Source organism: Octopus sinensis, linkage group LG10, assembly GCF_006345805.1.
Source record: "Octopus sinensis linkage group LG10, ASM634580v1, whole genome shotgun sequence".
NCBI classification, from domain to species: Eukaryota; Metazoa; Mollusca; class Cephalopoda; order Octopoda; family Octopodidae; genus Octopus; species Octopus sinensis.
Genome location: NC_043006.1, coordinates 44,418,698 through 44,434,472, shown reverse-complemented (window position 1 = coordinate 44,434,472; position 15,775 = coordinate 44,418,698). Strand labels below are relative to the sequence as shown.

At 36.4% G+C, this 15,775-nt stretch overlaps 1 protein-coding gene across 1 annotated transcript in view; it reads right to left on the bottom strand.

The window, feature by feature from the left end:
* LOC115216607 (piwi-like protein 1) overlaps positions 1 to 8,022 on the bottom strand; it is a 47,062-nt gene extending 39,040 nt beyond the window's left edge. Inside the window, exons 1-2 of the mRNA XM_029786082.2 lie at positions 7,943 to 8,022; positions 3,274 to 3,348 (exon numbers count right to left, since the gene is read on the bottom strand). Of these exons, the coding sequence (XP_029641942.1) occupies positions 3,274 to 3,342 (69 nt within the window). The 5' untranslated portion in view covers positions 3,343 to 3,348; positions 7,943 to 8,022. The remainder of the gene's footprint in view (positions 1 to 3,273; positions 3,349 to 7,942) is intronic.
* Between the last annotated feature and the right edge of the window lie 7,753 nt (positions 8,023 to 15,775).

The window sequence follows — 15,775 nt, the reverse complement described above, 5'->3', positions numbered from 1 at the left end:
GAAGAAAAAAGAATATATATAAAACAGCAGCACAATGTAGAATTTGAAGGGAAAAAGCTACTCCCAAACATACATAGAATCATCATCATAGTTTAATGTTCCCTATCCATGCTAGCATGATGTTACACATGAGTGACCACAGGCCAGACAGAAAGAAGGAAATGGAGTCAGGCAGATTGTGCCAGAAAACAAAATCTAGAGATAGAGAGAGGGAGGGAGAGGGAGTGAGGACTAGAGAGAGAGAGAATTCAGTCTTTTTAGATGTTTAGAAGGTTGTAAAAGTGTCCAACATAAGGGTTCTAGCCAGATTTGACAAACAGCAGGCCAATACAATGGGAGAGTAAAATCTGAATGCATAGATAACTGTGAAGAGAGAGAGAAAGTGGGAGAGAATGTAGATATACACAAATGAATGTACATAAATGTTCACATAGATATAAACAAGAAATTTACATACACATATACACACACACATATATATATACATACATACACAGGCATATAATCCTACATATAGACACATGGATATGTGTCATCTGACTGCAGCCATGCCGGAAGCACCACATTTAGTTGAACAAATCAACCCCAGGACATATTCTTTGTAAGCCTAGTACTTATTCTATTGGTCTCTTTTGCCAAACTGCTAAATTATGGAGACGTAAACACACCACACAGACACACAAACATATAAATATGTGTGTGTATATATATATATATATATATATATATATATATATATTTATATATATGTGTGTGTGTATATATATATATGTATATATATATATTATGTGTGTGTGTGTGTGTGTGTATATATATATATATATATATATTATCAATAATAAAAGGGTAAAATCAATCAATTATTAATTAATTTTACCAAGTAGTGCTCAGTATGTAAGAGGACCATTTGAGGTATATTTAAGATATTATGTTATATAATTAGGGTTCAGTAAAATAATTTACTTTACCACACTCAGTTCAGTGTGTGATAACGTAAATTATTTTACTGAACCCTAATTATATAACGTATATACATATATATATATATATATATATATATATATATATATATATATATACACACACATATATATACATATACACACACACACACACATATATATATACATACATATACACACACACACACGGCAGGATTCTTTCAGTTTCCACCTATCAAAACCACTCACAAGGCTTTGGTCAGCCCCCAAGGCAACAGTAGAAGACACTTGCCCAAGGTGCCACACAATGGGGCTGAACTCGGGACCATATGGTTGGTAAGCAAGCTACTTTATTTCATTTCATTGGCCATACAGAGGGAGTAGCTTGTGGGTTGGACAAAAAACATTAATCAAATGAGTGATGAAAAGGATGGTATGAATGAGAGAAGGCAAAAGACACCTACTGATCTTCTGCATCTCTAAAACATTGTTTTTCTTTCAAAACAAAAAACAAAACGAGATATTAAACCTCTTACTTCAGTTCTACAGTTACTGGACTTAATAGTCCATTACAAATTGAGGCGCTGAGCCTCTTACAAACAATAAACATTTAGGCACTAAAGCCTCTTTATCCTTCCTCCCCGACCATGCTGTATGCCTCCCACAGGCAATGCTCCAGCTCCTAAACTGGTCCTTCGGGAAGGAGTTCAACACCCTGAATATATCAACTTCCGATATGACCTCCATAGTGACTTGCAAAGGCCAATCCAGGTCTTTAGTCCAGGGCGTGGGATCCTCCCTCCAACTCTCTAGCTTCCTTAAGAAGCTCTGTATTGCTCCTCCCTTATGGAAGAAGAAAACAAAATCATCTCTCGTCACTCTGGGAGGGGCCACAGTTTCCTCTGTCGGTGGCACACTTCCCACCAAGGTTTTAGGGCATGCCAGCAGTGTACCATCAACCACTGGCCATGTCCCGTTCTTTATACTTTTCTTTTTCTCCCCTTTGTTATGGGTGGGTGTGGTACCTCCCGTCCCGCAGCTTTAGGGTCCTTCGGTGGGCAACCATTGTTACCCACCTTCTTTCTTTTCTTTCGAGGAGGTCTCCACCTCCATCTCTCCCTCCAATGGCAAAGCAGGGTCCGCTACTATTATTAACTGCTCCAGGACCTTACCTTGATCCTGGGGACAGTTCTTTTTAATGTGGCTTGGTTTTAGACACAGGTGACACTTGGGGCAGGGGGCATCCCTCAAGAATCACCGGATACCTAGAACCGGCCATTCTCAAAAAATTGGGGAAAACCAGATTATTGGCTGATTAGGTCCACAGGGTCAAAACCACTTTTGATCCCACCCAATCAGCTGCATGCAGAATTTTAACATTTAGGCGCTTGGCTCCACTGCCACCCAGACCCTGGTGGTAGCCCACAGACCCAAGCTCTTGTTAATTTCTTCCCACAATATGTGGGAAGAAACAGAATCTTTTGCCCTTCTAAGAGCTGACTCGCGATACTGCGAGCCTCCTCAAGGGTGTCAAATAGCAACCACACTGTTGCATATTTGACACCCCTGGCAATAAACTTAATAGTTGGCAGATATTCTGTCAACTATTTTTCAATTTCAGGGAACACCATGATGGTGTCGAGAGTCTTATGCTAATCAGTTTTATCAATGTACAAAATGTATTTTAAATTCATCACTTTAGTTCAGCCATGTGTAGTTAAGAAGTTAGCTTTGCAATCACGTGGTTTCAGGTTCAGTCCCAATGCATTGCACCTTGAGCAATGCATTGGGACATTAGTCTTCTACTAATCAATGAATAAATTTGGTAAACAGATAAGGTGGCGAGCTGGCACAAACGTTAGAACACCAGGCGAAATGCTTAGTGTTATTCCGTCTGTCTTTATATACTGAGTTAAAATTCTGCCATGGTCGCCTTTCATCCTTTCAGGGTCGATAAATTAAGTACCAGTTGCGTACTGGAGTCTATCTAATCTACTGGCTCCTCAGCCCCAAAATTTCAGGCCTTGTGCCTCGAATAGAAAAGAATTTGGTAGACAGAAATTGTGTGAAAGCCCATTACATATACATACATCACGTAATCGACCAGGCTATCAGATGTTGCTACATATCGCTGGTCACAATGCGCTTCGCATTGTTGGTTTGTTTATGTACCCCATAACTTAGCAGTTCAGTAAAAGATACCTATAGAATGAGTATCAGATTTATAAAAAAAAAAAGTACTGGGGTTGATTTGTTCAACAAAAATCATTCAAGGTGATGCCCCAGCATGGCAGCTGTCCAATGACTAAAACAAAGGATAAAAGATACTTACCATTTCTTGCTTCTTTTTTAGGGCTTGTAGCAAGGTGGCACCCCGACCACCTCGTGCAAAATTCTCCATTTTGTTCTAGACAAGAGAAAAAAAAAACAAAAGTGACATGTCAATCTTTTTAAAATGATAATTAAGAAATAATGCAAAAATGTATTTCATGGAATAACAGAATAACTTAAATTATCATTATTATAATAAATATATTTTTAAAAAACCTACGAAAGAAGTAATGTCATCATCATAATCATATTTTATATGCCAATGTTGCTTTGTTTTATTCCAAAAAAATTACATGTTGACACTCACGGGGTCTCATAGTATTACCATGTAAAATTTGATTTGATTTGGATGAACTGTTTGAGAATGCACTGGGAATAAAGACAAAGGATTTCATATGTATGTAGATTATTATTCTTCTGTTACATATTACTGATATAATCAATATGGCAACCCCAGTGGTGCTGGTGCCACATTAAGAAGCATCCAGTACACTAAAGAGTGGTTAGCGATAGGAAGGACATCCAGTCATAGAAACCATGCTAAAACAGACAATGGAATCAAAATTTCTTTGATTAAAACCCTTTCTAACATGGAAGTATCCAAAGAGTATTTGAGACACATAATGCTTTATGGGTAAAAAATAAGGAAACTCTGCAGGTGAAGTGACTTGAAACATACACTCAGTTTATGGGAAAGAATGCTTGAATGAAAGAACTAGTAGAAGATGGTTTGCAAAATACAGAAGTGGAGATTTCAGCCTTGAAGATGAAGATCGAACAAGACGTCCAGTTGAGTTTGCGGATAAGCTCCTTGAGGCATTACTTGAAGAAAATCCTGCATTATCAGTTGAAGAATTGGCAATAAAGCTCAGTTCAAACCATACAACTGTTCATCGTCATCTTTAACAACTTGGAAAATGGGTGCCTGATGAATTGTCCGAAAGCAACCGCAAATCCCAAGTTGACATCTGTTCTTCTCTCCATTCTCGTGAACTCACTTCATCCTTTTTGGATAGACTTGTGACTGGTGATGAAAAATGGAACTTCTATTGAAATGTTAAATGTCGCAAACAATGGCTTGGTAAAAGGGAAAAAACTCAACCACAACCAAGAAGGGAACTTCATGGGAAAAAGGTTCTTCTCTCTATCTGGTGGGATTACAAAGGAATAATCCACTTTGAATTGTTACCACCTAATGCAACAATCAATGCTCAAATCTACTGTCAGCAATCAGAGCATTTGAACCAAGCTTCGAAAAAAAAAGACCCGCTTTAGTGAATTGAAAAGGAGTGGTGTTTCATCAGGACAATGCGCGACCCCACACTGCAAAGAACACATCACGGAAGATCAAAGAGCTTGGTTAAGAAAAAATTCTTCATCCACCTTTCTCCCAGCCTTGCTTCTTCAGACTACCATTTGTTTCGTAGGAGTTCTTCACTTTGAAACCAAAAGAGTTTTACATTGATGGGATTAAAAAGCTTGTAAATAGATGGAAGGAAGTCATAGATAATCAGGGAAAGTACATTGATGATTAAATTTCAATCAAATATAACATCTGATCACTTGTTTTCTTTATTCAAAATTTGGACAGAATTTATGGGATGACCTTTATTTATATATATACACACACACTTATATGTTTGTTCCCTACCATTGTTTAATGACCTGTGTTGGTTTGTTACGTCCCCATAACTTAGCAGTTTGGCAAAAAAAAGTTATAGGATCAATTTTTTTGAGTAGCCCCTTCTCTGACTGGAACAAGTATAAAATAAAAGATAGTAGCAGGAAATAACTGGTCATCAAGAGTTAGATTTGTTGTAATTTTGTTAAATACTACTCCTCCATCCACCTTCTTGAACCTTGAAGGTAAGCTCTCAAGCCTCTTTTCTACCACCCTTTCTTCATGGAGTAGCCATATTATCTCCTCTATAGCAGCAAGATGCTTGTTCCTGTCCCACTTAAGCCTCTCTACTGCTCACTGCACTTCCCACTATGAATGAGTTTTGTCTTTAGAGTTAAGTATTTTATAGAGCACAGCAGAGTATATTCAGGAACTAAACAAAGCACATGTGTAGATGTGTGTGTATATATAGATATATAAATATTGGTACTACTTAAGAAGATTGGTCCCGGTGCGCGCACTCGCGTACTCGCGCTAGCTAGTTGTGACTAGTCGATCCTTACTTTGTGTTTTTGTATTTTATTTACTTTGTTTTAAAAAATTATTTACTTTGTGTTTTTGTGTTTTATTTACTTTGCTAGGTAGTCGTAGGGTCGACTAGTCACGACTAGCAAGTGCGGATGCGTGAGTACGCGAGTGCGCGCACCTGGACCACTCTTCTTAAGTAGTACCATAAATATTTATATAATATACATAATAAACAAACGCCTACAACCTAAGCTCCGAAACAGGAAACTGTTCCAAACGGGGAAAAAGGCGAGTGATTCCTTTAATTTGTATGCATTATCTAAAAAGTTACGACGAAACTAAGTCTCGAGTGAGGGAGTGGAGCATTAAAATTTACCAAAAAGGTGGGACGGTCATGATAAGGAACGCTTTATAAAAAAAGGCGGGTATTTAGAAATGCTGACAGAGTATTAATGGCGGCATCCTGTTTTAAGCAAAGTACATAACTGTTCTTAAAGTTTATTTTTTATTTCATTAAACGTGTTTATGGGGTGAAAATAGTGAAAAATATCAAAACATGTCAGTGACAAAGAAACGAGGAAGGTATCAGGTGGTCGTAAGATGTGCCAAAACAGCTAACTGACATAGGAATATGTCAAGCGTGTGTGATTTAAAATCACACACACTTGACACAGTCCTATGTATACAGGTGTGTAGAAGACAAATTCGCAAAAAATTTTCTGAAAATTCCCCAAAACAAATGTTATAAAGGGTTATATGGGGGTGATTAACTATAACTTGGACAGTGAAATTTCATCAACATAACCGTAACAAGCAACTCTAGAGCATTTAGAGTTTTTTTTTTTTCAATATTACATATTTTTGTACGCGCGAAAACAATTGGCTAATTTAATTTTCAATAGCCTTACACATGCAAATATATGCACACGTGTTGCATACATGTTTGAGAAATTAGTTTGGCTTTCACATACATGTAGGGCGTAGTCTTGGAAAACTGTACCTAGTAGTCCCATCACCACATAAACGGCACTTTACTTCCTGTGTTCCTTAAGTGGAAATTATGAACCTCGCGGTTTTGATTTGTGTTTTTTTTTTTTTTTTCCATAAAAATTTCAAATTTTTGAAGAAGATTTGTTTATGTATATATTTTGGCACCTCACTCCTCAACTCTTCTACATCCTTTTCCCCTTTCCTACAACGCATGGGCTTCGAAGGACAGCTAGGTGTAAAACTTCGGCTGTATAAACCTTGTTTACATTTAGCCTACACGTGGTTCGCCTTAGACAATTTCAAAGCAGGATTAAAACTAATTATTAATGGTTTGTTGAGATACTGTAGAGATAATCTGCTTGGCTTTCATCATTTGTCTTCCGACTTCAATTTATCTAAGATGTAATTAGTATGGTTGCATCATAAATTGAAGCCTTAAAAATCACAACTAATACCTACGACGCCATGATAGTTGACATATATTTCTAAAGAAAACAGTGTGTATATATATATATATATATACACACACACACATGTACATACTATATATATATATATATATACATACATATATATATGCATAATACACACAAATAGTCATATGCATGTATACATACATACAAGCGCTATATTTCAAAATGAAAATACTCAGAACATGTACATACTATATATATGTGTGTGTGTACATACACATATATATGCATAAAACACACAAATAGTCGTATACATACAAGCGCTATATTTCAAAATGAAAATAATCAGAACAAATTACTAACTTAAGGTCGCCATAGACCTACCACAAAGTTTGAGACGAGCATCTATATATGTAACCGACATGAGCATTTCTCATTTTCCTTAAAATATCTTAACTTTCTCAGCGAATTCATCACAAAATGATTGTTTAAAGAACAAACTTAGTCGGAGAGAAAATAACCCGTCGGTAATTCAAATATTCGACATGGTCGCTTTTCCAATACATCACTATATCGCAATGTTTTCCTCATATGACTCGCTATGTGTCACTAAGAAATATTTAAACTTTTTGTTACCAAATTTCTGTTGAAATACACTGCTCTTGTTTCAATTAATTTTGAAAATGATAACGAATTTATTAAAATAATCGTCATTATTAAGGTGGTGTTTGGAACTTCAATTAACATGAAATATTGGCCAAAGGTTTTAATTAAGATCACTTTACAACAGAAAGTTTATATCATAGAACCAGAGGCGATTTCGGATGACTTGGAATCAAAGGGGTTTCGATAGGTATATTTAACTATGGCTTTATTTACTTAAAGGCAATAAATTAACCGAAACCTTTCGCAACCAACATTGAACATTATCAAATCATGTTAATACCGCCTCCACATGTTATTACATATAAAGAAAAAAAGAAAATGTTTGAACAGTCCTTTAAGGTTTATCAAATATATATTCTTAACCGTAAAGGGACAAAAAGGTAGTGTACAAAACAGAAATTATGCAGTTTGGTATTATTAATTTGATAAAAAGAAAAAAACAGACACTTTACCTCGGTCGTTGTTACACAGTGACGGTTCAACGTAAATAATTCGAGAAGCCTGAGCTGAAGAAATAAGGGCCGTAACTCTGATCTCACTTCCTATATAACATTGTTTATTTTTTTAATGATACATGTGGTTTAATGAGGACTTGACAAACCGTAGGGGAAGAATTCACAAAAATAAAAAAAAAAAAAAAAAAGACGAAGACAGGTGGTGTAGACAACGAACAGATGTATTAGTATAACGCTCGGGAAGTGAAAAAGTCTTTAACGTTTCGAGCCTACGCTCTTCCACAGAAAGAAACAAGGAGAGAAAATAAGAACGTGTAGTGGTTAGCGACCTATATATATGCTCGCACAAACATGCATAAATATATAGGTCATTTTTCAGAGTAACACCAGCACGATTTTCACTAAGAAAAAAAAAAACTCGGATTTTTTGCGGGGAATCAAGTACCTCCTTATTTTGGTTCGGGAGGGGAGTGCGAATGGGGCGACCCCGCCTCCGGTCCCGCATTCATTAGAATTTTTCTTTTTTTTTTTTTGCGTTGAATGAATTCCTGTGACATCTTAATATACTACAAAACCCTTTTTGGGGTCAGAAAAATGGAGTGCGGTGAGCTGGAAGTCTCGGAAATTTCACCCACACCTACTCTGATTGATCTTTTAACCAGCATGATTTTCACTAAGGAAAAAAAAATTCCCATGAATCCGGGGCGGATTTCCCTAACCCTAACAGCAGCCACAACAAACATCAGCATCAAGATCGATAATGAAGAAATCGAAGTGGTTGATGATTTCATCTTCCTTGGCTCCAAAATAAATCGAGATGGTGACTGCACTCCAGAAATAAGACAGCGGATAGTACTAGGCAGAGAGGCAATGGTCAGCATGAGCAGGGTCTGGAAGAGTAGAGACATCAGACTTGCTACCAAATGCAGATTGCTGAATGCAATTGTCTTCCCAATAGCAACATATGGATGCGAGACCTGGACACTAAAGAAAGCTGACTAGAACAGAATTAATGCATTCGAGCTTTGGTGTTGGAGAAGACTTTTATGGATTCCATGGACAGCGAGGCTCACCAATGGAGAAGTTCTTAAGCAGATCAGGCCGAAAATGTCGCTAGAAGCTAGGATTACCAAGCATAGATTGGCATATTTCGGTCATATTATGAGGAGAAAATCCCTCGAGAAGGACATTATGCTCAGAATGGTCAGTGGCAAGAGAGGAAGAGGCCGACCAAGAACCCACTGGCTTGACACCATCAAGAGTGATACCGGAATGGACATAGCCAATCTGAAAGAAGCGGCCCAGGATAGAACTGACTGGAGGACACTGATCCAACGAGTAACTGAGAGTCGACTTTGACTGAGCGGATAGATAGATAACCCTAACCCTAAAAGCCAAAACCTAACCCTGAAAAGATCAATGGGGTGGGGGTGAAATTTCCGAGGCTTCCACCTCATCCCACTCCATTTTTTTGGACCCCCAAAAAGGGTTTTGTAGCATATTAGGATGTCACAGGAATTCATTCAACGAAAAAAAAGTTTTCAATGAATCCGGGACCTGGTTGGGGGGGGGAGTACCCCTTCGCTCCCCCTGCTCTTTTTCCAAACCAAAATTAGGGATTTGCAGCATATTAAGAGATCAGGGTACTTGATTCCACGCAAAAAAATCTGAGTTTTTTTTAGTGAAATTACCACTGGTACTTAATTTATCGACCCCAAAAGGATGAATTGTCACTTTAATTTTAACTTTCCTATGATATACAATTTTCAAGATAGTGTAATTTAGTTGTTCATTTTGAACCAATAAAAGGTTTTTTTTTCAAATATTTCATGTATAAGTCTGTGTATATATATGTAGTGGTATAAATATCAACACAATTTTTTTCCCCTTCCTCCCTTATTTTTATTTTTATTTTTATTTTCCCTTTTCTCTTTTTGTCTCTCTCCCCTTCTCCAAAGACACAGAGACACACACACACACACACACACAAAGAATTCTTAAACCCCAAATGGCATTTGACCATCCCCACAATGATAAAAGGAGGTGTAATTTATAGCCTGCCTCCCCACCACCAGTGACACTGAAGTGGTCAAAGCTGAAATTCTTAGAACCCCCTTGGAGTCAGTGTTCTGTCTAGCAGACCAAAGGAAATTCTTTCCTTCTTCTTCCCTCTCCCTTCCCCTCTTTCTCTTTAGCACTAGCCTGAGATACAAACGCACACACACACACACACATACACATACACACATGTTCTCTCTCTCACTTCTCCTCACCCTCTTGTGCTGTCTTGTTCCTCCCCACCACTACGAAACTCTATAAAATGATTAAAATTCCCTACAAAGGAATTATTTTGATTTGAAAACCCCACTAGAATGGGAGAAAGCGCTAATGATCTAAATGATATGATATATATGTAAAAAATGTAATATATAAATAAATATCTGTAAATACATCATTTTAATCATTTTATAGAGTTTCGTAGTGGTGGGGAGGAACAAGACAGCACAAGAGGGTGAGGTGGATGAGGAGAAGTGAGAGAGAGAACATGTGTGTATGTGTATGTGTGTGTGTGTGTGTGCGTTTGTATCTTCTGATTACCTCATTTCTTCTAATATATATATATATATATATATATAGAGAGAGAGAGAGAGAGAGAGAGAGAGAGAGATATTCAAATATATACAAACACATGTGTATAGACAAGATATATATATACACACACACATACAGAATTGTTTATTTCTAAAGATGCCTGTCATTTAGGTGACCGATAATAAAGTCACAGGAAAAAAAACGTCAGTAATAAAGTCACAATTTTGGCTAGGAAAACAAGTCACAGTTAATTTATGGAATCCCAACTAAAACCCGGGTGAATTTTTTTTTACCTGTATTTATGGTTTAATGTGAACTTCAAAGCTTAGCAAATCTTTTTATCTTCCATTTTTTTTTTTTTTTGCTTGTTTCAGTCATTCGACTGCAGTCATGCTTGGGCACTGCCTTGAAGGGTTTAGTTGATAAATCATGCCCAATACTTTTTTTTAAAGTTTAGTACTTCCCCGCTAAGTCACGGGAAAGTAAACAAACCAACACTGGTTGTCAAGCGACGGTGGAGAATCCTTCCATACACACACACACATCCATCCATCCATACATACATACACATATACATACACACAAGCTTTTACAGTTTCTGTCTACCAAATCTATTACAAAACTTTGGTCAACCCGAGGCTACAGTAAAAGACACTTGCCCATGGCACACGCAGCCAAGTCTGCACCTAAATATACAATTTAGTTTTAATTCGCGGTTAATAACTATGAGCTGAAACTGTATACTGAATCTAAAAGTATACAGCTTGGTTCATGATATCGTAAATTTTTATTTCATAAAACAATTCCTGTATACCATTATAACCACTTTTGTGTAATTTTGTATTCAATAATTATCAAAGTAATTTAACATCAATTTTTACATCCCGTTCCTCTGAGACTGTGGAAGAATTTAATGTTTGATAATAAATATAATGAAAGCATATTTGAATATAATGATATGTGTGTGTTTAAATTGCTATTATGACCCACCTATGATTAAATTATTATCATTTACTAAACTCAACTGAGTATCTCACAGAAATATATCTCTCAAACGTCCTGTTAACACATTGTTGTTTAACCCTTACTCAGATTTGTGATGAAAGGCCATCCAGTCCTGGCAATCACGTCTTTTACCGAGACAATTTTTCTAGTACCACATATGTCCTTTTGGATCTTTTCTGTTTGGCTGCCAATTTTCAATTTCTTCAATTCTTGTTCCAATACATTTGATATTTGGTGTAATGATGTAGTTCTGTATGCTAATCAATGCCATGAAATTCATTTTTGCCATAATCTAATAGATAAAGAGTTATTAGCTTTTAAAATTTGCAAATTTTGGGTAATTTTAGCCAATTGTAAGCTACAGACACATTCATGTCTCTTTTCATAGTAACGAGCCAAACATGAGAACTCTTTTGTCTGGGAGATAGCATGAGTTGACAAATATAGTCTAACTCAGTGTTTCTCAACCTTTTTACCCTTGCATATCCCTTAAAATAAATTATGTCTGAAGGAAACCTTGCACAAAGAAAAATTATATACCATATCTTTCTCATATTTTTTCATCGTAGTTCACATGGTAAATATCATATATAATATATATATATATGTGTGTGTGTGTGGATCTGATTTAAACTCCCACGAGTAGAATGTGAATTTGCAAAAAAAATTTCCTGAAAATTCCAAAAAATATAAAAGTTATGAGGGATTATATGCTACTAGCAGAATTGCCCGGCGTTGCTCGGGGCTGAATTGCTTGAAAGTACTGTTAATGATTGCACTGAATTATGATGATTATTCAGGCAAATATTGATATAAGTTTACGGTGGGAGATAAGGACTTAACGATCAAACGTGTGCCATTGCATTGTTTTGGGGGAACCAAATTTCTGATGAGCATTATAGGGGCACCAACTTTAAGTTTGAGAAAGTGTGGTGGTAGTCCGGGGTGCTCAAGGAATTGAGTACCTCTATTGGATAGTTGATGACGTCCTCTGGGTCAGGAGTTGTATCGATAGACTGATATACATAGACTTCCCCAGGAATGAGTTTTAGCATTTCATCATTAATATGGTGAACAGTTTTATTCCTCGGGACCAGTATAGCCTTTTTGCCAATCCAATCCATATTCTGATAATTAGCTTGTAGATCTGGGAACACTGCATCTCTGAGATCAGAAGGCGTCTTAACAATGGTACAAATGGAATCGATGGCAATATTACCATTTTCATCCCCTGGTATTTTGCCTTCGCCAAGTGCAAGGAGGGTGTGAGGAAATGCTGCTGATGTGATATTACGTTGCATATGAGCACGCATATTGGTGTGAAGTTTGAGAGTTACTTCCCTTTATTAAAAAAATATGCATTAAAATGGAAAAAAATGATGGTAAATTATTTGTAAAATCGTAGACTCATCGTAGACGCGCGCTAATACCCAGAAGGGCTCGATATGAATCACGACTATAAGATACCCGGTTTTGGTTAAACTGCATCGCAAAATGTGGGAGTAGTTAGGAATCTAAATCGGAGTAGACAGACACACAACCTTTCTTTTATATATAAATATTTTCGTCCTAAAAAACTTTGTATGGAGTGAATGGTTACCTCTATGGAAATATATACACGCACATTGTACATACATGTGTGTATAGATGAATATATAAATACATTTAAATATCTATATACACTTTTGGGCGATCTTTCTGTTTCTTAGAGATAACTTTAGATCTTATTTTCGTCCTAAAAAACTTTGTATGGAGTGAATGGTTACCTCTATGGAAATATATACACACACGTTATACATACATGTGTGCATAGATGAATATATAAATACATTTATATATCTATATACACTTTTGGGCGATCTTTGTGCTACTTAGAGATAACTTTAGATCTTATTTTCGTCCTAAAAAACTTTGTGTGGAGTGAATGGTTACATCTATGGAAATATATACACACACATTATACATACATCTGTGTATAGATGAATATATAAATACATTTAAATATCTATATACACTTTTGGGCGATCTTTCTGCTACTTGTATATACTTTAGATCTTATATTCGTCCTAAAAAACTTTGTATGGAGTGAAAGGTTACCTCTATGGAAATATATACACACACATTATACATACATCTGTGTATAGATGAATATATAAATACATTTAAATATCTATATACACTTTTGGGCGATCTTTCTGCTACTTGGATATACTTTAGGTCTTATATTCGTCCTAAAAAACTTTCCTGTCACACACTCACACACACGCACACACACACACACACACACACACACACGCACCCTCACACACACACACACACACACACACTCACACCACGCACACACACACACACACACACACACACACGTTAGCTTACAATTTTATTTATATATTTGCATGTCTATGTGTGTAAAGAGGAAGTGGGAATGCAGAGTGAAAGAGTCACTCACTACAAAAAGTGAATTACTTTCACTTTAAACGTTGCACACTTGCAAAGAGAAAGGGGGAGAAATTAGGGTGATAGTGGCAGTGAAACAGTTCGCTCCATTTGTGTGTGTGTGCGTGTGTGTGTGCTGTAGCCCACACTAAGAAAAGCACTTGACTAACACACCACAATGTGAGTTTTCTCTAAATTTTGCTTAATTGAGGTTGAAATTTTAAAAACTGGACCTGGCACGACCCGATTTATTCTACTCTTAAAAATGCCAGGTAAATTGTAATTGAAGAAATCCTATATTGTAGATTTCTATAAGAGACAAAGGGAGGCAGATAAAATCTGCCTTTTATAATAAGAGATGCATAAAGCAGAAGTTGATTTTGTTACAGTTTCATATTAAAACACGTCAGCAGAAAATGATAACTCCCAAAGCCTGTTTTCTGACTGGATGAAAATGATCAAATATAACTTTTTCATGCTTTTGATATTCATGCTGTCGAACAGTGGTTCCTCCTGGTGGTGGTTGTGGTGGAAAGATCCAAGGGCAGGGCAGCACTGAAGAAAAGTGGGGATAATTATAAGGTTGCCAAAAGGGGGCAATGAGTGTAAAAACAACAATATAATGGGTTTATTAGGTTAACTTTTATTTGTGAAATACAGCTGCTTTGAATTTGCTGCAGAAAGGTGGTCTATGTTTGTGGTGGTGAGCAGGGTGGTGGTGCTAGGAATGAGGTCTGGGTGACAAGGGGGTGGCAGCCCCAAAACGTTTGTGAATGACTGCTGTAGAACATTGGCAAAGCTTTTCCATTCTGCTTCTCTTTTCACTATGTAAAACTGTCACCTAGCTTTTCTTGTTACTACCAAGTATATTTCTCTCCTACTCCCATTCTTCCAATCCATCCAGCTCTATCTTTTTACTTTTATAGCTCTGTCTACAGCACTGTTCTACCACCATGTCATCCCCAGTTTTTCCATGACTTTGCACTGGCCACGAATTTGGTCCATAGCTTTCAGTAGGTTGTCCCAGAGGACAAGAAAAGATTACTCATTATATTCTAGTATCTACAAGGCTGTGTAGATATTAGAACATTTATAGATAGAAGGTCTTACAGCTATTTTCAGGATATTTATTAATTATATCCTTTCATTAGAGACAGTGTGAGAGGATGGTTAAGTAATAATTAATTTAGATAGGATACAAAATAGAGAGTGAGGTGGAGGAAAGAAAATAGATGTGAGATATGTAGGGATATTGAATTTGTAGATCCATTTTTTAGGCAGAATGGTATATATGTAAGATTCCAATACCTTATGAGAAAAATCCAACAGTATTTAAAATTAACAACTGGCTTCTTATCTCATTACGCAAAAAATTCTCATATATATATATATATATTCAAATAAGAAAATGGAGGAACAGATTCATTCCAATCATCGACTTACAGATATTACCAATTCATATTATTTATTTATTAACTACATAAATAGGAACATCCAAATCAAACAAAACAATATACATCACTATGTATGATAATAATACCATAAGAATAATATACATAAAATGGATCTTACAGCTGTTTCAGCCTGTAGATAAAGGTATTTCATTTAATCAAAATTCTGTCTGTCCATCTGGACTCCTGTATCTCAACCTACATTTGCTCTACATAGACATATTATACCTTTTTGGAATCAGGATGATCCCAGGAATGAAAATTATGCCCTTCATTTGGTTCTTGAACATCCAGCAGTGGGATCTGATTTAAAAGCATTTGGGTTGCTATTTCTAGCTGATTCACG